This window comes from Prinia subflava, chromosome 2, assembly GCF_021018805.1.
Source record: "Prinia subflava isolate CZ2003 ecotype Zambia chromosome 2, Cam_Psub_1.2, whole genome shotgun sequence".
NCBI lineage: Eukaryota > Metazoa > Chordata > Aves > Passeriformes > Cisticolidae > Prinia > Prinia subflava.
Window position 1 is genome coordinate 23,249,909 of NC_086248.1, and position 23,483 is coordinate 23,273,391.

The 23,483-nt window shown below is 34.1% G+C and overlaps 1 protein-coding gene across 3 annotated transcripts in view; it reads left to right on the plus strand.

Annotated features, from left to right (window-relative positions):
• MCPH1 (microcephalin 1) overlaps positions 1-23,483 on the plus strand; it is a 124,209-nt gene that overhangs the window by 21,089 nt on the left and 79,637 nt on the right. For all 3 annotated transcript variants that reach the window (XM_063389343.1, XM_063389345.1, XM_063389346.1), the window contains 4 exons: positions 712-824; positions 14,162-14,199; positions 17,236-17,398; positions 23,200-23,277. In XM_063389343.1, coding sequence (XP_063245413.1) covers positions 712-824; positions 14,162-14,199; positions 17,236-17,398; positions 23,200-23,277 — 392 coding nt within the window. The remainder of the gene's footprint in view (positions 1-711; positions 825-14,161; positions 14,200-17,235; positions 17,399-23,199; positions 23,278-23,483) is intronic.

Sequence of the window (23,483 nt, forward strand, 5' to 3'; positions counted from 1 at the left end):
ATTGTATAAAAGATGGATCAAAATTTTTCATCTTAGGCAGGCAAGCTAATTTCTCAAATGATTCAGAAGTTTATTATTTAGTTCTTAGGAAAGTCATCCTGACAGAATTGAAGCATTAAATATTTATTAAATCATAAAATATATAATGAAAAATACTACTTTTTGACAGAGTGCATTCTTATGGATGGTGCCTTTTCATATATAATAGGTCTGATATGCCTTTATGTGCACAGAATCTTTACCTGCTAACAGCTTGCTAGATTTGTGTGCAAACTGTTTGAAAACAAGCTTCAGACCTTCATGTCATTTTAGATTAAGTGTGTACTGAAAGCATTGATGTGTCAATAAGAAAAAGAAAATCTAGCCACTGAGGCTTCATACCGAAATAGCTCTATGCAGAGAAATTGCACATTTTATAAGAAATAGCAATTTAGCAGATTCTCTACTTGTAGTTAATATATGGTTTTCAAAATATAGGAAATTGGGAGTTTACAACTGGTTAATTTCTGAGAACAGATACTCAAAGATGAAGTCAGATGCTTGAGTGTCATTCCTTTTCCCTAAATGAAATGCAGTGAAAAAAATAAGTGGTACAAATTATTAAGAAGTATCTTAAGGGTGCATAGCACTGTGCTATGATAAAATAACAGGTTGCAGTCTCATTTCATAAGATTACATTTTTCATTTTAAGTTTCTAAATTTGGTTTCTAGGTGCTGAGAATGAAATCTCAGAGTGTCATGTTGCTGATGGCTCTTGCAAAATTTTTAACAAACGAAAGAATAAGCACACTGGGGGCCTAAGAAAAGCTGGAAGACTCCAAAAGGTCAGTTTAACTGGACATTTTCTGTGTCAAGCTCTTTCGTGGAGGATTGTTGAGTGCCTGAGTATGTACAAAAATTAAAATACATTCTCTTTGCAGTATCAGTTTTAAAACTTTCCTGAATCTCACTTTTCTTGAACTATTATGCTAATGGTCTTGGTGTATAACCATAAAACTGAGCTCTCTGGTAACTCCTGGTGGCTGAGACCATGCCAAGCTGACATCATAAGGGATGATGTCAAACTGAAAAAATGCTCAAACTGAAAAAAGCTGAAAAGCCACTGAAGTTACCTGCAAAGATGCCTGTCCCTTTTGGAGGAGTTATGAAATGCAGCAGGGTTGTTTATTTGTTTTATACTCGATCATTGCCAGTGGATATTTCTGCAGAATAAGGATTTATGCAAGATTTTCTTTTAGGTTCTGGAAGAAGTAATTTTGCTGTAAAAAAGGGAGAGAGGATTGAGCACTGAATATTTTTTTAAGTGTTTTCCCTTTGTGAAAGTCTTTTAAGTAAACAGAAAACTGATCAGGAAAATAAATATTAGTTCTTTTAATCAGTAACTAGCAATTGAAATCAGTGCTGAGTTCTTTTGAGAATGCAAAGTCCTAAAGCACTAAAGGATGTCTGCTGTTGTTAACTATTTGAAATGAGTTAGGTGTTTTATTGGTAGATACTGGAAGAGTTTCAGAGACTGATCACAGATTTTTCAAACTTTTTTTATGTAAAGGTTTTGTGCAGGTGCAATTACTAAGTTGTTCAACATTTTAAACATCCTGAAGATGGGATATTAATCTCTGTGGATCAGTGATCTCTGGATTAAAGTGATTATTTGACTTGTCTGCATCTTATTACTTTTTACTTTTTTTTAAGTATTTATTCCCTTTATTTTCCTAAATATATTATGTGTAAAATTAATAATTAGAATGTATAAATCACTCTAGATGTGTATCCTATGGAAGCATTTAACACAGTTGTACTCTTAAGGCTAAAGTACCTCTCCAGAACAGTTTCATTTCCTGGCACAGAAATCTGACTAAAGCTGCTGTATATAAACCCACAAACCACACTCAATGGCTCTTTCTAAGGCCATTTGCAGTAAAAGTACTTGAAGATTTGTCAGGTTTGTTGGCACTGATTCCTTCTCCAGTGAAATTGCTCAACAAGAACATTATACATCAGTGCTAATTACGACTAATTTCTCTTAAGATCTCAATGTAATGATTATGTACTGAAGAGAAGCAAAAAGCACTATGAAATTCTTTTTACTGTTCCCCTTTTTCTCATCTGGCCTTACAGTCAGAGGTCTTTCAGTGGTTCTACCTGGTGTCTGCTTGCAAAGCATGCTCTGTGAGGTGTTTAACAATAGCAAAGCTTAGTAGGTGCTAGAGAAAATTCCTATTCAGTGTTTTGAGATGGCTTCTTTTATCCACCAATTTAAGCTTGGTAATAATACCATTTCACTCAAATATCAATCAAATAGCAGTGCATCATTTCATTCATGTCATGAATGCTTTTTAAAACTTACTTTACAGGTGTTCATTGTCAGCTTGACTATGCAGATTCATATGGAGACAGTTTTGGAGAAAGACAGGGATTTGACTGAAAAGTAAAATTAAAAAAACTTCACAAAAAGGTGCTATGTGATTAACCAGGTGCTATGTCTGGCAATGAGACTGTTGCACTGAAAAGTTAAAATTTAAAGAGAATATTGTTTTAAACAAAGTCAAACTATGTAAATTTTTGTAAATAATTGTGTTGCAAAATCTCTCTCATACCAATCAAATGATGTTCTTGAAGCTTTATAAAAGCAACTAAACATTATACACCATTTCTGTTTAATACTTTTTTCAGTGGCTAGGGCTTAAACATTGCAACTTTTTGCTAGCTTTTGGCAATGTAAAAGTTCAGTTAGAAAATGTTAGTTTCCTTTGCCTAAAGAAAAAAGTGGGAGAGAAATGGCACAAATATTTTAAAAAATATTATTTATTGATTTGTAGTATTATGAAGAATTTTCTAACATGTATTTAAATATTAAAAGAAATTCTATGCTAAAACTACAACTGCAAAAAAAAAGCCATTTCCTAGACACTTTCATGTACAAACATTTCCACAAATGAGACTCTGTGACTCTTCAGACAGACCATATTGCTGGGAATCTGTTGTGAGATCTGTTAAATTCATTACTTTGCTTCCCAAAATAGGAGACAGCTATGTAAATTGCAGCTATCTTTTTTACAAAAAAAGGGTTTGAAATATAATGCCTCCTTAAAAATGTTTTAGATACCTGCTGAATGTAATTCCCAGGTAATTAGAGTACTTTAGTTACAACTCATTCATTGTGGTGTGTGTTGCAGTGAACACTACAATTCTAACACATTCAGTACAGTGAATGCATGTCAATAGGCCTTTGGAGTTCACTATGTGATGGTAAATATTAAAAAAGCCATGGAAAAATATCTTTAGGAAACGGGACTAGGTCTAAGTGTTAACATCATTAACTTCTATGGTTCTTTCAATTTTTCATTTGTAGTTTTCATTTCATTCTTTAAGAGAAAACAAGCTAAAGGTTCTGTATTTCTCTCCTGTGCTGTTGAGTTATGCTTTTGTTTTCTTCAAAACTTCGTGTAGGTTGAGTTTCTTGTGTTTTATTTTAGCTGAAATCAAAACTAAGAATGACTTCAGATACTTGTATATCACAATTTTAGATTAAAGTACTAATAGTTTCTTTATCTATACTCATTATATAGGCATGTAGATTTTACTGTTAATGTAGAAGATGTCTAATCAAATATATGTAAAATTGTACTGTCAACAAACAAAAGCCATAAAGACAGAATAGTTTATAATAGCAGCTGCATGCATGTTTGGGGAAGATAAGTAAGATTTTCATGAATCTTTAATGGCTTCAGAGAAACAATTACTGGATTTAAAACAACATCACTGCCACCCCAAAACCAGGAGTTTTGGTGTGTTCAGAGGCAGTGCATACAGACAAATTTATAAAATTGACTCTTAGTTTTGAGACAGAGTTGGTAAGGATAAACTGTTGATTAATGCTTGTGAATGTCAGCAGGTGGCTTCCCTGGTCTAGAAATCTAAGTTGATGATATTGGATCGCAGGGATGAAATAAACCCTTTATGCATTGTGATGTGTTTCTTAATTATTCTATGAAGTTGGATAGATAGTTTGTTGTTGCTTTGCATAGGGAGGACAAAGTGAAATAACTAAAATTCTTCTTAAAGCCAAAAGTGTATTCAAACAAGTTATTTACAGTAGTGGTGAATTGCTGAGTGCTCATTTCATTGCTTATTGTCCCAAAAAACTTGACATTTATTACAGCACCTGCTACATGTCACAAATTAAATATTTTGTACTTTAAAAAGATCAGAGACTCATTATTATTAACCGGTTAGCTGCCATTTTTATCCAAATGAAAATTGTTTTGTAGTTTTAGAGGGATATGAGAGGTGATGGACGTTTTTTAAAGCATCTAAGAGTCTCACATCACTAGAAATGCAATTGGAATAAATTGTAAAGTTAAAAATAACCTCTAAAATACTGTTTTCTGAGTGAAAAGAAGAAACTCTTTAACCATGTGAAAAAATCTGATAAGCGTCATGAGGAATAATTTAAAACATTTTTACAAAGAAGACAGTATGGACTTAACTGAAATTCCTTCAGTTTTGTTTTTAAACAGATTCGTCTTGGCTCGTATTTCTGTGGTTCTTGGATTTAGGTGAGGATACATCAACACTGAACTTAAGACATTTTTTGAGAGAAAATTTTTACCACCAATCTAAGCTCATGCAGTGGAACAAATAGTGTGGAGCAGGCCATGTTAGACCCTGTTATCACAATCTTTTTAAAAATTACTGTATTCATGGCAAAACAAATTTTAATATCCTGAAAAATCTTTAACCATAAAACACAAAGCATCTTGCCAGATGCTCAGGAAAGTAACTTTATGACTATATTTTATATGTGGATTCACAGACTTGTCTTAGATGGTATTACTTTAGGGAACAACCAAGTTCTATGTTTTCCTTCCAGTTTTGATTTGTAGTTGCTTTGAATAGGTACATATTTTAAATACTGATATTTGACATGTTATGACTTTGAGACACATGAATAGGACACTGAATTAGACAAGGTGGAAGCATGCAAGCTCTGTTACAGTTAACAAAAAACTGCAAGTATCTACCTTCATGGTTTGGGGAAAATACCTGATGTAATGGGGGTGGTCAGAGGATAGCACCATGAAGGATACCTTTGAATCCCGTGGTTTGGGACAGTTTTAAAAATGCTTCTGATATGATTAATCCCATGACTATTTTCACTCAAACTTTGCAAGGCAATTCTGGTTCTGGACTTTCTCCAGCTAGTGAATTTGTCTCCCCACACTTCTCCCACGTCAAGTGGAGGGCTTCCAGGACAGAAGCCATAGTCTTGGCATCTCCTGCTGTTTGGCATATGCCATAGTCTTGGCATCTCCTCCATGCACCTTACATTGCATGCTTTGGGCCATATCCTAATGTCAACAGCTTTGTTATCACCCCTTAGGGATGCTACCACTCCTGACAGGATTATCTCCTGTAGATGAATCTAATGGATTGATTTATGACCTTGAGTCCCCAGAAATCATTCTCTTTATGACAGGTTTCATATTAGCTATTTGGGACTATGTACTGAAGTGCTGTGGTCTATTTCTTAATTTTTAAAAAGTGCCTTTTAAAATCAGTACCTTTCTAGGGCAAAAGGCACATGCTCCTCTCAGCTCAAGCTGTTTCCTGTTGTTCCAGAGACACTTGCAGCTGGTGTTCATACTCTTGTATGTGTTGCTGTTTGGAACACTAGAAATGTGCTGTGACAGTGAAACCTGAGGTGGTTGACTGTAGCTTGTCATCTTAGCAGGCAGGATAATAATGATCCAGGAACTCAATTTGCCCAATTTTTTATATAAAATTATCACTAAAGTTCTGTTCACTCAACAAATTAGCATATTGGTTATTTCTTAGAACCTTCTTCTAAAAGAAGTCATAGAGGCTTAAGTAGATGAAGAGTTTTGTTTTTGGTTTTTTTGTCTTCATAGAATTAAGGAAAAAAAACCCCACTTCACTGTTCCTTTTTTGGTTTTTTTTCCTAGAAGATTGGTAGGTTTGGTGACTTTTGATTAAGAGACTATTTATGCGGTTTCACATAAATTCAGAACATATTTTTTACTACTACTTTTAGGCACGTAGGAAATTGCTCAAGATCTATCTATGGTGAATGGTAGACAAAGATAAGCACCAAGAATAATATCCTGGAATCTCAAGTTACTTGAAGTACATTTATGTCATTCTCCATCCTTTTAAATAAAAGTCTGTGGCATTCTTGAATTTAATGATAGAAGGAAGGCTTAGGTGCAAAAAGCAAATGCAGCTTTCTGGCTCAGAGCATGAAGGGAACAGTACAGAAATACTGTGCAAGAAGTCAGATTATAGAGTCCATGCTTGAAGCATGGCTCATTGCTGAAGATATGTATGAACGCTGTTCTTTTCCAGTTTTGAGGTGCATAGTGTTCACAACCATCATGCCAGAAAACCACATTATCCACTGGACTGCAGCTGGCTTGGCAGAGAATAACTGTAAAACTGAATTCCCTCTTGGAATCAGCAACTATCAGGAGGAAAAGCAACTGCTGCTTAGATCCTCTTTTGGTATTTTTAAATTTAGCTTTTGGAAAAATGAACACCCTACACAAGACTGTTCGTATCTGGCATGGCTCTACAGGCTGGAAATTCTTTTGTTAATGGGTGTTCTTTCTAAATTATAGTCTTGCAGCTCTTGAAAATTGTTGAAAATCAATCTGAACAAAAGACTTCCTAAACTCCTTTTCATCAGCATTTGACATGTCTTCATTAAGATTTTTTTTAATAATTTGACAAATAACTCCATCTGTTTCTTCATTGAAATTAAACATTTGATAGATTATTGGTGTGATCTTTGTAGAATTGAATTATGAGCTTACACACAAATCTGTGTGGAACAGAAATATAAATATGCAATCAATCAAATAGGAAAAAATCTTGCAACACATTACATATGCACTACAAAAATCATTTGTGTTTCAAAGTTATGCTAGCAAGTAAGATTAATTAATAATACTTCAAGATATTAAAAAAATGGGATGGGTTTTAAAAAAATTATTATTCTACCCTTCCTAATATTGCTGTTGCACTTTAAAGCATGAAGTAAATATTGTGCAGTTGTTTACCATATGGTCTGCAAGGCTATAAAGCTTTAAGTCAGGTTATTGATTATCATCAATGAGGGGGTTAAAATCTTGTCAGCAAAGTATTTACTGAAGTTTAAAATCTTGTTTCTTAACACGAAGTTAACATAAATCCTGGCTTGAGTCTTTTGGGCTGCAACCATCACCTCAAATCCCACTCATTGTTGCATAATTGTCAGTCTCCAGAAGACTTCAACTATCCAAATTAGCCTCACACTGCTAACAATTGTGCAAACCCACCATGTAACAGTTGGGGTGAAGCAAAATGGTTCTTTCCCTCTTAAAATGGTTCCATGCCTACAGCCTGCACAATGGAAATGTGTCGCTGTGCCTCAGTTCTTCTGCTCAGTGGTTCATTGTGAGTAGAGTTAATGAGCCGTTGATGTCTCCAATGAAGTAGCTGAGGCAAACATTAATTTCTAATGAACCTTCCATGGATGGTGGAAAGCATCATGACCAAAAATTGAGTGCTGACAAGGTCTCAAATATCAAGCAATTATTTCACTGAAGCTACTCTACTGTTGCCCACTAACCTTGTGGCTTCTTTTTTTATCTTAAAGTAAGGCCATAGGGTAACTCATCTGAAGCTCTATAAAGTGCTTTTAATTGGTCATAAGTCACCTGTCTGGAGGCATTGTTCACTTCACTGCATCATTATGAAAAAAAAAATCAATTTTTTTGTTTGAACAGATGAAACAGATTCATTCTATATCATACTTAAATTTTTGTTTGAATTATTTGTAGAAGGGTACAAATTAGTTTTCTTAATCTTGGTGAGGCTGGGGTTGTGGAGGAGAAGTTCATATAACCTAAAATTTCATCAGAAAAAGGTTAACTGTGCATGACTTTTTCACAGATCACTTAAGAAGTGAGTATACATTGGACATTATTTGGTACTAATGATAGAATTAATTTGTGCCTTAGTGTTGTCTTTAAAAGGTTTCTGCATGCCTATACAAGTTTCCTCTCTCACACAGAGTTACCTCGTGATAGCGCTTGTTCCTCTTTTTCCTGTCTTTTGACTTTTTGGGATAAACAACTACCATTCCTTCACCTGAGCTTTCATCTTAGACTGTAATGTTAGGATCTAAAGTATAAAGTAGCTTTCTCCTCCCCTTAGCATCTCACTTCTTGAGGCTCACGTCTGTCACACTGGTAATCCTGCTGTCTCTTGCTGATACTAGGAAAAGGTTCTTCACCCAGAGGATGAACGGGCACTGGAACAGGCTTTTCAGGCAGTGGTCACAGCACCAGCCTGACAGAGTTTAAATGTTCTAACACTCAGACACACAGTGTGACTCTTAGGGTGTCCTGTGCAGGGCAAGGAGTTGGACTTTGATGACCCTTGTGGGTACTTTCCAACCAAGGATACTCTATGGTTTTGTGATTTCCTCAGGTTTCACATAATAAGGTAAAGACATGAAACTTTCCTAGTAAACAGTTAAGAACTGGACTGCTGCTCTTCCTGAGTGATGCTGACCAGTAAGTCAATCCCTGATTTCTATCTGTTGGAAAGGCTTGGGCTTTGGAATTGGAAAGAGAATCAGTACTGCCTGTGCTTGTAGAAATGATAATAGTAATCTCATACTGATCGATGGAGAAGTTTTTTGGTTGCAGTCAAATGATTGGGAAGGAGCATCTCCTCTTTTAAGTTTGACTATCCTAATAAAAAAAAGTCCCTCTCCAGTTTTGCTAATGATCACAGACAGGTAAACCTGTCCTTCAAAGTTGCAGAATGCTGGGAAGGCTGTCCCTTGCTACAGTTTTGCATCCCTATGGTTGGAATTTTTTATTTTTCTTAAATATAGTGATTAGCTATGATTGGTTGCATGTGGAAAACTGAAAATATCAGAAAGTGAACTCTGACACTGCTAGCCTGAAAAGTTCAAAGCTATTAATTCTTTTTTATCTTGCAACAGAAATTCTGGGGGTTCCTATGTCTTCAGTTGTAGTATTTCTCATTATTTTCTTGTGTTTGGCAGTGAAGGAAAAATGATGCCCAGACACCTGTCACATCATCTAATTTTTCTGTCTTCTAATAGATTACTTTATTTTTTCTTCTTTCCACGTGGCAGTACTGGATTTGGTTAGGATGGGCTCATTTTTTCGCATCTTTCTAGGACCAAAGCAGAGGTACTATGTTTGGTGAGGAAAAAAATACAGTTGAAATTAACTTTTGCAACCAGAGAAAACTTGAAAAATATCAGTATCAAAGGACTGATAAGAGAAAGGCCAGCCAGAAAGTAAATTACAGCTTTGAATAATTGCTGTTTAAGAATACTGAATAGTAATCATTCATTACAATTGCCAATTATTTTCAGCTATGAGCCACAATTACTTGAACAAATTAATATAGTACTACTTATAAATTGTTTCTAAAAGCAGGCTTAAAGTTTTGAGTCCTCGTTTATAAATACAGAGTGAAATTAACCTGATTATTTTAACATTCCTACGCTATGTACAGCACTGTCTTTTGGTTCATACACTAATAAGACTGAAGATTATATACTTCTGAAATGCAGTTGTGAAGATCAAAATTGAGTATAAGGGTACTAAACAAATTTCAAAATCATTTGATGGACCTACAATAGCCAGAGAAGAAAGGGATTTGAAGATCATTAAACTGATAGTATAATATACTCTCCCCTAAACTGTCTTTGTTCACACATGCACTTTTTTTTTCTTGCCTGCCTCCCACCCTCCAAAAGTTCTTTATCCCTTGTATATTGGCCAAACCACCTAGGGTATATTGTTGAGTCCTGAAGTTGAAAACCTTCTTTCACTCCACTAAAACATGTATCTGAGTTTGAGACTACTCTGAGGCTACTACTAATACTACCATGAAATTCTTTCAGAACTTCAGTCAGCTCTAAGGTACAAGAGGAGCACTTGGACTAAGTAATATGCAATTTAAAAGTACTTCAGTCGAAAAAGTTTCTTGAAAAGTATTTGAGACCTGTGTTCTTGATACAAAGACAAATGAGATCTAATATACATAGGCTGGAATTTAACCAGTGACAAATCCAAACCTACTCCTATCAAACTAATTCTTTGCATGAATACACTTTATTCTTGAGAACTATTCTGGAAAAACATTTTATGGTCTCATTTTCATTCATTTGTCACTTATGGAAAGAACTCATGACACGCTTATTGAAGCAAAGTTTGAGTTCACCTTCTTGAAAAGCAGGTTGTACAAAACAGGACTTTTTTTTCTTCTTGTCCTTCAGCTCCAAGAAACACCAGCTCAAATTTAGAAGAGAGAAATAATGCATTTTGATGCTGGATACCTCTTTTGTAGTGTAGGTCAATTAAACATATAGAAGCATCACTTTTAAGTACTGGGGAGATTTAAAAATACTGTTTTTTCCTAGCTAAAATGAATGTTCTATATTTCAGATGACTTAGAAAAATCTTGTTGGCAGACACTAAAGAAGTACTTAATGCGACTGTGCTTCTAGGAAATATATAAAGGAAAGCTGAATCTGTCATTTATAACAAAGTCTGTATTCCAGAGAATAATTCAAAAATAATTCAGAAAGAAGTGTGTGCTCTGATTCAGACTATGAATATGCAACTCTTCAGGATTCAGAGATTAATGGTAAATAAAAGGACCAGTTAACTTAATACCACCTTTTCCAGTGTTGTATTAATAATAATCCTGTTACAAACATGCATTAGAACTCATAATGATGCTCACCAGATGTCTTTTTGCTGGTCAGAAAAGTAAATGCTCTTTTTTTTTTCAGTAAAAGCAACATGTAAAATAAAACAGACACAAAAAGCACAGAAGAAAAATTGCATAGTAGGGGGTGGAGGAGAAAGCAATTAACTTGAAAAATGTAGAACTAAAAATTAGAACATAGTTTGGCTAAGTTTTCCACTTGTTAACTGTAATTAAAGAGAACTGCTTGTCTTACTGAAGCAATAAAACAAAATATTGTCTGCTTAGCAAATGACCTTTAACTTGCAAAAATATGCAGTTCTGAATGCAAATGAAATAATAGCTTGGAAAAAAAATAAATTTATTTCCAAATCCTACATTTTGTACACACCCTTCAGCATTATTCAGTCTTTGAACCACTTCTAAGTGCACTGACAAGGCATTTGTTCAGAATACTCACTTCATCATCTTGTACATGATGTGTTGTAACATAAAAGCTTCAATTCAAAAGCTGACCTTGCAGGTTGAAGTCAGGACAGGCTGTAGATTTCTTGATTTGAGTGGATCCAGTATTTTTACTTACCTATAGACAAGGTATTAAGGAACTGCTAACAAACATTTCTGCTCTGAAGCTGAAGAAGCAGCTGTAGGATCTCATGCTGTGCTGGCCTTGGTTTATAGTACCGCTTCTTTTTAACCCAAGTTTGGCAAAAACAGTCGTATGATCAGTAATCCTTTCATAACATTTATAAAAAATGGTGAGAAAGGATATTTTTCTACACATTCTGAACTGACACATCAGGATCTACTTTAGAGCTAGTACTAGACAAACACTCTCAAGAGCCTAATGCAGTTTCTCTGTGTGGATTTATCTCCAGACTTTTAGACAAGGACCTTGATTGTGATGGCAATGAGGCCTGGCTTCAGGTAGTATAGGAAAATGTCATGACCGTGCTCAAACATACACATTTGATATAGATGAGTTTTTCCACCCAGAAAGACTAGACAGAGCAAAGCAAAACCTTGTTTTTAAGTCCTGGGTTTTTTGCCTTCCCAGGTTGTTACAACCCAGAATCCTTTAATGCTCATGACTTTATGGAGGTCCTACAATGTGTGTTAAGACAGTATGAGGCTTATAATAATGTGGCCTCACATGATTTTAATCATCTGACCTAACCTGTGCAGTAATGTGCTGTCCTTTTACCACAAAAACCCCTACTCAGTGTGTTACTAGATGTCTTTTTGGAGTGTTTATTCTCACATTTTGAGTGTGTGTAGCTTAATACTAATATATTCATGTTGTGATATATATATTTGATATATATTGTTGCATTGTCATTATTTTTGCTCAAATTCTTTACATCTAAAACTACAGTGTGGAACTGAGTTGGAACTTCCAAGAGCAATTAAATGTGACTGCTTATTTGGAGTTGGAAGTAATGCAGTAGAAATTCTTTTGGCTAAGAATAGAACTAAATTTGATCAAGATAAGTGCATATTCTTTTCAGCTGTCAGGCTAGCAGTAGAGTAAGACATCATCAGTAAGTATTGCTGGCAACAAGTTAGAATTTGGAAACTTGTATTTCCAAAAATATTGCATAGAATTTCTTTCAAATATTTCAATGCAAAAGTTTTGTCCTTTTTTCTATTGAAGTTTTATTCTGTTTTATTGATATTTGGGTTTATACTTTCATGTTGTATACATAGTCAGTTTGAAGTACTGTGGAGCTTACATAGTGTGGTCTGAGTGCATGTTTATCATGGATTTTAAAAACTATTGAATATGCTGCATTATGTTACTTCTGGAGTCTGAAATAGTATCTAAATTTTGTGGTTTTTAAATGTACACAACCCCAGAATGAAATTACCATGTATATGTTGAAATAACAATTTGTGTTATCTTTAATCTACCTTGTCAATGATATCTAAATTGTGTTCGATTTATGCAAAGAGCATTCATATAATGAACAGTCATGGTGCACATTATTATTCTACATTCTTTTAGTCTAATAGTCTACATGAGTAATTCCAACTCTTTTCTTAAATGTGACAGGTTACTTGGTTGTTCAACAAAGAATCATTCTGTACTGATAACAGAGGTCAGATGGAATCGCATCAGATTTCTCTCCTCTGTTCTTTGATTCATTAGTGGGTAAAATGAGTTGTCCTGAAATATTTTTCCTTTGCTCCCAATTCAAAATATTTGTGTACTCTTACCTCAGTACATTATTCAAAAGAAACTGAATTTTAGCAGAGACTTTGGGAGCTTACCACTTGTAGTTGTGGTAATATATTAGGGGGCAGAATTGGGATTTAGTATTCCATATGGAGCAGTAGCTATATGGAAAAATAATTTAAATTCATATACTGATTTTGAAAATTTGAAGAAGTATTTTGAGATCATTGTATAAATTTCAGTCAGTCTCCTTTTTCTACAAAATTAAAATGTTTGTATGTATATATTTGTGCATGTTTATGTAGCTACAAGTAATTTTTAGCTAAGATGGTCAAAACTTCTTCTTACATATGTTTTTCGATGATCATCTTCTATGTAGTTATGTATTTCTCTGATACTGCTAAAATTCATGTTCATTCCTGCCTTTGTGCATACTGGAGGCTTTCATGGTCACTGGTGATGAACTTCCTCCTCTTCTGACCTCTGTAAGAATAATTCTTCCCAAGCTTGTTTAAAGTCCGTATGGGGCAATCATTCCTGCTTCTCACATAAGCTATGGGGGGTATTGCAGGAGAAGGGAGAGGTGCTTTTCAAGGTGTCTCAGAATTGCTGATTTGAGGATTGCTGTATTCTTGGAGTATACCCTGTGTGGGATATTACTTGGACAACTTTTATTCACTAGAAAATACTGAAGAGTGAAAGAATGTTTACTTAACCTTGACATAAAATACTGAAGTTGTGCCAAAGCCCTCCAAAAATACACTATCAAAATAAAAACAAAATCATTAAAATTATATTTCTTGTTTCTACCTTTTTTTTGGAAGAAACTGGAATTTTAGATTACAGGTTTTCTTTGTTGTGGTTAAAATGCCTTTTCCTTTCCATCTAATGAAAATTCAGTAGACCAATACTGTCCTTATTTCTGTGGTATCTCAGGCTGGAAATTCTTTGCATTTTGCTTTTACCAATAAAAGCTTACATTCCTGTTTTGTGTTATATGGTATGCTTTAACATAAAACATGATTGAAGGGTTTTCCTTCCTTCCATGTCCCCAAGGTCTAGTATTTCTAGTATATATGTTAATTAGTACAGGCTCTTCCCCAGGTGATATTATAGTTATGAAGTAGTTTGCACCTCTTAACATAACATTTTCTAATTTAAGGGTTTTTTCCCAAGGGTTTTTTTTTCAGATTTTTGATGGTTTTTTGTTTCTTTTGTCTCTAGCCAACGAGGACACTAGTTATGACAAGTATGTCTTCTGAGTAAGTATTAACCATTTTGACTCTTTATTCAGCTCACTATTTAAATTTGAGTGTTGATAAGCTTTTTATGCCTATAGAAAATGAAATTTATCTTTGGACTCTGCACTTTATTTCATTCTGCTAGAAATTATTTCATTCTAGCTAGAAACTTGATATGTCGTTGTTATTTGCACTGTATATATATGTTTTTGTTGCTGTGATGGAGACTGAAGTAGTTCCATCGGTGATTTCAACAGGGCTTCAGAGCAATAAAACTAAAATCTTAAGCAAGTTTTGAATTTTTCTGAAGGAAATGTGAATAGTAGTTGTATGTAGTAAATACTTCAGCCTAACACAGCCTTTTCGCCATACATTTTAATTATTTCTAGTTAAAAAGTCATAATCTGAAAAATCAGTTTAAAATGTTTTATTTCATATGAATAGTTGCAGAATAAATATCACTTGTAGGCTTTTTAGTAACCTCGTTTCAAAACATTGGAAGCAGCTGCCACTGCATATTTTGAGAGAGAGTTAATAATTTTCTGGCATGCTCTTATCATTCTCTTAAAAGTCTTACAGCATAAGGAACATCCAACAAAAACAGGATTCCATATTTTATACTACACTTGCTTACAGTTTTTGAATTCTTTTTCAAAACTCAAGATATTTATACTACCCAAAAATCTGTTTCAGGTTTGATGTAACTAAATGTTGACAGTTACATGGAAATAAATACTCAGAAACAGCACTTAATGGCTATACTTTCAGAAGTTTTTTTAAAAGATTGTCAATAGCTATTAACAAGTGTACTTATATATGTCAGCAACATAAAACAGAATTAATATTTTTCTTCTATTTATTGTGACTGGATGCTAGTAACACCAGGAGTATAAAATAAACCTCACAAGTCATGCAATGCAGAATCACTGTGGAGGAGGTAAAGATCATCACTACAGTGCAGATAGTAGGGGAGAACAGAGGCCGTGGTCTGCCTGAAAAAGGAGAATAAATATTGGCTGAGCTGGGGAAATTTATTTTTGTTTAAAGAGGTCATTAATATATTATTGCTTTCATGTTCTTATATGTTGACTTTTCCCACTACCCAATTACTATTTCATTAAATTAAATTATCTGGGGATAACGATTGCTTTTCTTCAGAACCTTTTCATCAAGACTGCTTTTGGCTGACTACAATTTTAGGCATTCATCAGCTTGTAAGTGGGTGAAGGGAAAAAGATTGCTTCTGAAACAACTAAAGAACAGGAAACAGTCCTCCAAAGCACAGCCCAGTGGTCAAAAGCCAATTCTACTACCTGGTAGCTACAGCCGCAATAGTGCTTCATTAGAATTTACATTTTAAGATGCATGAGTTCAATGGTTTCATGGTGTTGGGTTTTGAGATGATATTAAATGCTGCTCACCAATTCACAACCACACAGCTATCTAATTCTCTAATTTAAAAATTCAGTGAAATTTTGCTGTAAATTTTCATCCATCAGTTTTTACAGCTGTCTCAAGCGTAAACTGGTGAGTTTTCTCTGCAGTTTGTAAGACATCTTTGATTCAAGACTTGTACAACACAAATTTTTCTTCTCCTTGTAAGGAATTTTCTGTAGACACAGGAAGAACTTAGAAAAGGTTCAGGTAAAGCATGGAGCATGCAGTCTGGGCAGGGCCAGCCCCTATGGGTTGCAATGTCGCAAAAACATTCACTTGTAGTCTATACCAAGCTAAACCTCAGAAAATGAAAAGGGAATACTAAGAATTCTAGTAAAAATCAAAGCTATACAGCCAAGGCCAGAATTCATACTGGAGAGAGGGTTAATCACAGGAATTTTTAAAGTATCTCAACATACAATATCACCTTTTGATTTAATTGTGAGATTAATTTGCTGCACTGTTTTCACTATTCAATTTTTTGCTTTAAACTTCTTGAAAAATAGATTACTCCAATTTTTGTGAAGAATTTTTTTTGCAGTTTTGTTGGGATTCTGCTAAGTAGTGTTTGTTTTAGCTGGGATATTTTGAATGAAGCAACCCCAGAGACTTCTGGAGATACTCTGAAGCATTGTGTCTGCAGTTAACTTGCATTGCAATGTGTCTGTGATGAACTCACAGATTTTGCCTTAAAGGATCACCACTGTGATAGGTGTGACTGTGGTCAAGGTTGTGCCTAATTGCTTTATCTTGTGTTGCATGAACATTTCCAAGTTAGTGTGGGGAGCAGAGAGGCCACCAGAATTTTGCTTTCACTTACAGATCTTTAAGGATATTTTATAATTGTAAAAATAGTCATTAATAAAAGCAGTAAATTGTTATCATGTAAAAGCTTTTCTTCAGTGATACCAAGATCTTCCTGTTCTCATAATTATATATTTATGTGCTCCTGTGTAGCTTAATGTAGAGAGCTTAAATTAGAATTCCAGTTATAGATGGCCATTCAGGAATTCAGATCTAATTTTATATATATCATTGTAATTGTATTTAAGGATAAGTGAATTTTTAATTGAAACACTGGCATAAATGCCAGATAAAGCTTTAGGACTTTAGGATAAGCCAGATAAAACTTTAGGACTTCTCTCTAAATTTAGACACAGCATTATTCAGATGCTGAAAATCTGGTGCTTCCTAATGAAAACCTGTTAAGTGTGCTGTGTCTAAATGTTTACATTTCTTGGTAATATTTTTTATAGTACTACAAAAGAAACCAAGAATTAGGCTCTGTTGTTTTGGGCATTGCACACAACATAACAGATAATTCTGCACTCAAAAGCTTTTATTTAAACAGACAAGATAGATGTGGGGGGCTAAAGGTCTTTGATGTGCAAATAGATGTGATTATGTGATAATAGAAAAGGGCCTGGTAGGACTGTGGAGAAGCCAATGAGTTGAGAGCTAGCAAAGGTAGGAGGCTTAGGGAGAAAAGGATAAAAAATGTTTAGTGGGAAGAGAAATGAGGTAAATTTGAATTAATTTGTGTTGTGTGTCTACGCTTTTATAATTCTGCCTTCCTCCATTCAATGCTGCATGGCCTTTTTTACCTTTACTTCTTTTTAGGAAGCAAGATATAGTAATTCAGGTTGTGAATAAACTTGGAGGCTTTTTGTTCTCAAATGAAGTGAGTGAAGCAACAACTCATGTAATTATTGGGAGTCCTCGTCGTACCTTGAACGTTATGCTGGGAATTGCTCGTGGATGTTGGATTGTTTCTTATGAGTGGGTAAGAAATGCTTTTTAACTTTGCTACACAATAAATTAAATTTAGTTTGTATAGCTGAAATATCAACTATGTTTGTGTTCATGTTACATGCAATGGTGTCAATTTTTTCAGGCTTACTTAGAGTTCGTTCAATTAGATGAAATTTGTCTGTGTGAAGATCTGCTAGTTGCAGTTTTTCAGTGCTTAATTTAACCTCATTATCTATTTTAGAAAGGTCCAAGGTCCTTATCTTGTGGATGAGACACTCATGTCCCATGCATTATTTTTGGACAGATTAATTTCTGCACAACATTAGCCAACTCATATTATTCAGATTGAACTTTTAATGTCCTGATATAATATATTTCTGTTATGTTCTGAAATAAATATTGTGTTCAGCATTGGTAAAAATGAAGGGAAATTATTAGGTATTTCACTGCAAGTGGGAAAAAATGTAAAATAGAAACAGTAGTGACTGGGTGGGGAACCTATCTGTCAGGCCAGGCTTAAACCATCTCAACTGCTCACTGTAATTATAGAGATTAACCACTCAATCTGACATTGCAGATGGCAGTTTCTCAGCTTTCCTCATATTTCCAGAGCTATAAAACATAGATGTTGAAATTTGTATGGAAATAGCTCTTCATCTTATACGTAAAAGGGTTTGTTGAATAACTAAATTTCTTGGTTTCCTCTTTCCTATAAATACTTTAAAATTTACCAGTTGTGTAGAAAATAAACTGCTGCCTTTTTGTTTTCAAGATGTCTGGCACTCACCAGTATGAAGCTTGTCTTATATGATATATTTGCAGTTATCTGAAGTTGTTGTGGTATACTGCAGGTTTTTCAGAAGTTCTTGGTGATTAATTCCCCTTGGAATAGAGATCTCTGGTCACCTTACGGATCCAGTAATGTGCCTTTGTGACAAAAGAAGGCTCATAGCATCCTTGGCTGCATTAGGAGGAATGTGTTTGAGTGGGTTTGGCAAAGAAGATCTCCACAGACTCATTCCAGCGTACTATATGATTCCTTACATCTATTATATCAATACACTGAATTATCTGTCCCACACATAGCTTTGTATAATGCATTAAACAAGTCACAACATAAGTGCCACAAGTTACTTTTTCATAACAGGGTGCTCAAACATGAAAGCTGCACTCTTCCTTGAGAAAAAATTTCAAATAACTACTAAGATAGCTAGAGATAGAGAAAAGTACTACAAAATAATTTCCTGTCTATGTACATAAGGCAGTACTGGATAATCAGTATTCCAAGTGCTAGAATTTCATTGCCCATTTTATGCCCTGCACTTCTGTGAACAAATGCATGGTGAAAATATCTACCTATGCTCTTCATAGACGAGTATGTATTGGAAATGTTGTTCTCCTGTCTTATGGTCTACCTTGTAGACTCATCACAGGATCATCTGTATCCCTCATATAATACCACTAATTTGAATGAAATTGTTGCAAGGATTAGTTTGTCCCTGTAGATGTTATTGGATCAAATCCTGATGCTGTTTTCACTCATTTTATTGAGCTGCTATTTAGACAAAGTTCTGAAGTTACTAGGAGAGTAACTAGCATGAGAAAGAACTAGGAATGAACTTCAGATCTCCAAATCAAAAGTTTGTCTGATTTTATAGTATCTGCTTATCTGAAATATTGCTATTTTTAGTATTTTTAGAACTGTGCTTATCTCTTTCACAGAGACCGAGTCCAACTTTTCCCATAAATGTGTATTCCCTCGACTGATTGATTGATTGATTTAACTGAAATAAAACAGTGCTTTGAACTTTTTAAAAAATATTTCTTCACCTGGTTAAATCATTGAATCATATCATGTAAGAGCATTATTGTCTTATTTGATGTTGTGTCAATGGCATCGTTTTGCTCTCTTTTTACCCAAATGGTAACTAGAGAAGAGAAAATGGAAGCCTTACTTAGCCAGAATGAGGAATTCAGTAGAAAAATAGTAAGGAAAATTTCATCTAAGAAAATAATCTTCTCCTTTTATTGGTGCTACATAACTGAATCCTTTAAATGTAATCAATCCTACCATTAGTATTTTCACTGATGAAGTAGTTCAAATTGGATAATTAAAATAATCAATCAATCTGGAAAAATTAGTAGTACCTTATAAACATGGTATTACTTTTGAGCAGTGATGATTTTCTTTTAGAAGATATTCATCAGTGTTTCAAGAAGCTATTTACCTCTGCCTTTAGACTTGAAATGTGGACATAATTTAAGATGGTTTTTCTTCTGAGAAAAACTTAAAAATTTTATTTTTAAAGATGGATGTTGTAGAAATACCAAATTTACCATCAGATGTTTAATCTTCATAGCTCTCCCGTTACATTTTCAAGATGAATTATTCAAGTACAAATACCATATGATCATTCAATGTGCCAGCTGGGTAGGTGAGACACCTTAAATAATAACTAATCAAATAGCATATTTTCAGACCATTTAAGCTAACTCCTTTGTATCTGCGCATTTGAAAACTTCTTGATGCTCTTTCTTCTCAACAGAAACACACATTCTGAAGTGTTTCAGCTAAGAATAATATTGCAAATCATAAATTTTTGAATTACATGAATCTGAAGCATTTTTTGGTGTTGCCATGAAAATATAACTGGTTGAAGATTTGCCAAAGTCAGAAGCAAACTTTCAGTGACTTGGAATGGAAAGCTCTTGTCTTTGTTTTCATGAAAACTGAATGTTTTAGTGTGTGGTGACCTAATTATTTACTGCAGGACCTGTTCATGAACTCAGTATCCAATTTTCTTTTTATCTAGGAAAGTAGATACTATGCCTTTGTACTCAATTCCAGAATCATGATAGACAAGCATTAATCCATCTTTTGTTAAGACAAACAAATTTCATTTCTAAACAAAATTCTGTAAATACTACAAGGGTTGATAAAGGTCATTGCTGTAGAATTGGCATGGAAAATGAAATAGGATTACTTAATCATAACTAATCTTTTGCGTATATATTTTAATCTATTTCGGTTGTTTTCCAGCTACTTTTGATACAAACAAAATTTTGGTACTATAAAGACGTGATGTATATGTAATACAGCACGGTACATCTGTTCCTGCCCAAGTTTATTTATGAAGAATTTCTTTTAATGCAGTATGTCTCTATGAGTTTTATTCAAAGTTACAATTTTCATTGTTCAGTTAAAGCTGATTTATATTGTGATTAAGAGAGAAATTACGTTAACAGTTTCTTTTATGTTCAGTAAATATATGCAGCTATAAGTGCAAAGCTAAGAAGCCTTGATATTCTTATTGTAAATTGTTAAAGTAATTGTAAAAACTATACATAGGTACCACTCTAAATTTTATAACTTACAATCCTGAGTTGCAGTCTTAACTATTTTTTTAAGAAGATACTTTTCTTAGCTGAACACTGCAATGCATTATTAGGTTTTAAATATTTTTAAATGTCATTGATTTATTAATGTGCTTAACTCTTATTTTTATGTTTGGTATGATACAATGACTAGAAATTATTTTCTCATTTTGCACAGCTGTTGCATTTTCAAATATTTGATTGGCCTTTTTCTAAAAGTAAACATAAAAAGTAAACATTCTTTGGATGTTTTGTAATCAAGTTGAGCAATAAGTCTAAGGATATGCTGCTTTTTATTGTCAGCAAAAAATCACTCTTCATTTCCAGTAGCCTGCTAAATTGGACACTTCATGAGTCAGACATCACTTGTCACATCACACAGGGCAACAGCTTTTGTAGAAGTTTGTGTTAGAGGTTGTTGGTTTCCCTAGAAGTCATCGGGCATAAGATACTTTGGACTGTAAACTATAGAACTTTTTGAGAAAATAATTTTGTTATGAAAACTGAATTTCCAATTTACTACTTGTAGCAACAGATTTGGGGCAAAAGAGCCCTTTACAGAAACTTATTTTCTTACATGCAATTAGGCTGTTTTGTAAGGTTTACATCACATTTACATTTGTGATCAATTTGTTCAGCTTGGAATTTTCCATTAGTGAGCTCTAATATTTTAAAGGATAACTTTGCCATGCTCAGTATATATAATGCTAGTTTATTTTAAAAGGGAACATTTTATAATTTAAATTTATATATATATATCAATCAAAATTAATATCTATAAATTCAAACAAATAATATATGCATTTGTATGGCAGAGTATTTCAGTTTATTGTGAATCAAGCATAGGAATAATTTTAGACACTGATGAAATTCAGCCTGTTCTAAGATGAATAATGACAACTGTTTAATAGTGCATGACTTTGCTAACAACTTCATCTATTTGAAATGGCTAGAGGGCTATTTAGGGAAAATATGAGAGAGGTTGAATTATCTTACTGCAGGGATTTGCTTTCTGATAAATTTCATATATCCCATTTTGGGGGTATATGTATGCTTCTTGTTCAGTTAGCTTCACTTGCTCTAGGAGCAACAAGGTGTCTCACTGGTTGCTACCATTGCTTTTTTTGAACTTAAGGGGTAACAGATGGCAACTACAGAAGAGACGTTGTGAAGCTCAAATACCTGTAATAGGGAGAAGTGTTTGAATTGAGGGGCAGTGGACAAACTTGGCAAAGATACCACTGTTTTACTTCTGTGAGAATCTTCACAACTCACCACTTATAAAACCAATAAGGAAAAGAATCTCATCTTCCATCAGAATGCCTTCAGAACTTCGACTGTCTACAGATTAGGAGTGGAATGTCCTTTGACTCGAGGGCAGAGCCAGTATAGGAACTTTGTCTTTTTCCATTTTCCCATTAAGATAATGCTTTTACCAGTTGAGGGGTAGTATTTGAATACTCTCCCATGGTGCTTTTAGTATTATAGACAACCAGCTGCAACTTTGATAAATTGTTCTGAAGAATGCATAGAAAATCAATCCCTAAAAAATGCTGAATGGAGTACTTTGGGGAAAGTTTTACCAAAAAAAAAATTTAAAAATACTATATTTTAGAAATTGGAAATACAACCATTTTAAGTAGTTCTTTTTCTGTTAACCATTTGATGCTAATCCTGATAGGAGCAGAAGTCTGCAAATGGTCACAGTTTTAGGATTACTAGTCTCTAAAGATCATATTGATCCAGTGTTTTGGAGCTCAAATGTTGAACACAAATGATTATGTATTTTCTAGAGAGTCAGTCTTTTTATGTGCTCTAGAGTATGACACTGACAAAGGAGGATACCACAGAGAAAGAAATTGAGTTACTCTTCTTTGCAGGGTGATTTATATATGTAATGTGGATTCTATGCAGTAGTTGCATAATCCTTGTAGTAGTAGGGGTCCAGTACTGTATGACATCGTCATTTATGATCTGATGATGGGGAAGAATGCACGCTCAGCAAATTTGCAGATGTTAGAAAACTGTGAGAAGTGTTTGATACACCAGATGGGTGTTTCTGCTCAGATGGACTTCAACAAGCTGGAGAAATGGGCCAACAGAAACCTCATGAAATTCAATGATTACTGAACTGAGAGAACACAACTCATATATTATGACATTCCTTTTCAAATTTTTGCTCCATGTATTGCGATTAAAAAATGGTTTACTTTTCCTATAGCCTCACGTTTTAAAATTTAATATAGCTACATAAAGAAGTATAATTGATATTTCAGTGGTTTGTTTTAGTTGTAAAATTTGTATCTTTCTGATTTATTGATTATTCAGCAAATAATTTGGTTTGGGTAAATGAAAGAGCAAACCAGCTATTGTAACAGCACTGTAACTTCTAATTACACATTCAAAAAGTTTGTTTTAGAAATTTTAAGATGCTACTTACCAGTTATTTTATTTTAGGTTCTGTGGTCTTTGGAATTAGGCCATTGGATCTCAGAGGAACCGTATGAGCTTTCATCCAGCTTCCCTGCAGCTCCTGTAAGTTTAATGGTCCTTTAAGCTTGTGAACTTTCTTTGTTTATCTGGGAAGCGATTTGCCCTCTAAATAGGTTTTGTGAATAAGAAAGCCTACTAGAAAAATATTTTCTAAAGCAGATACTGTCAGGAGTTATTTTCTTCTTCATCCACTACTTTTTGAAGTATGTGTAAAAACTTTGGTACATGTGGAAAATGCAAAATATTGG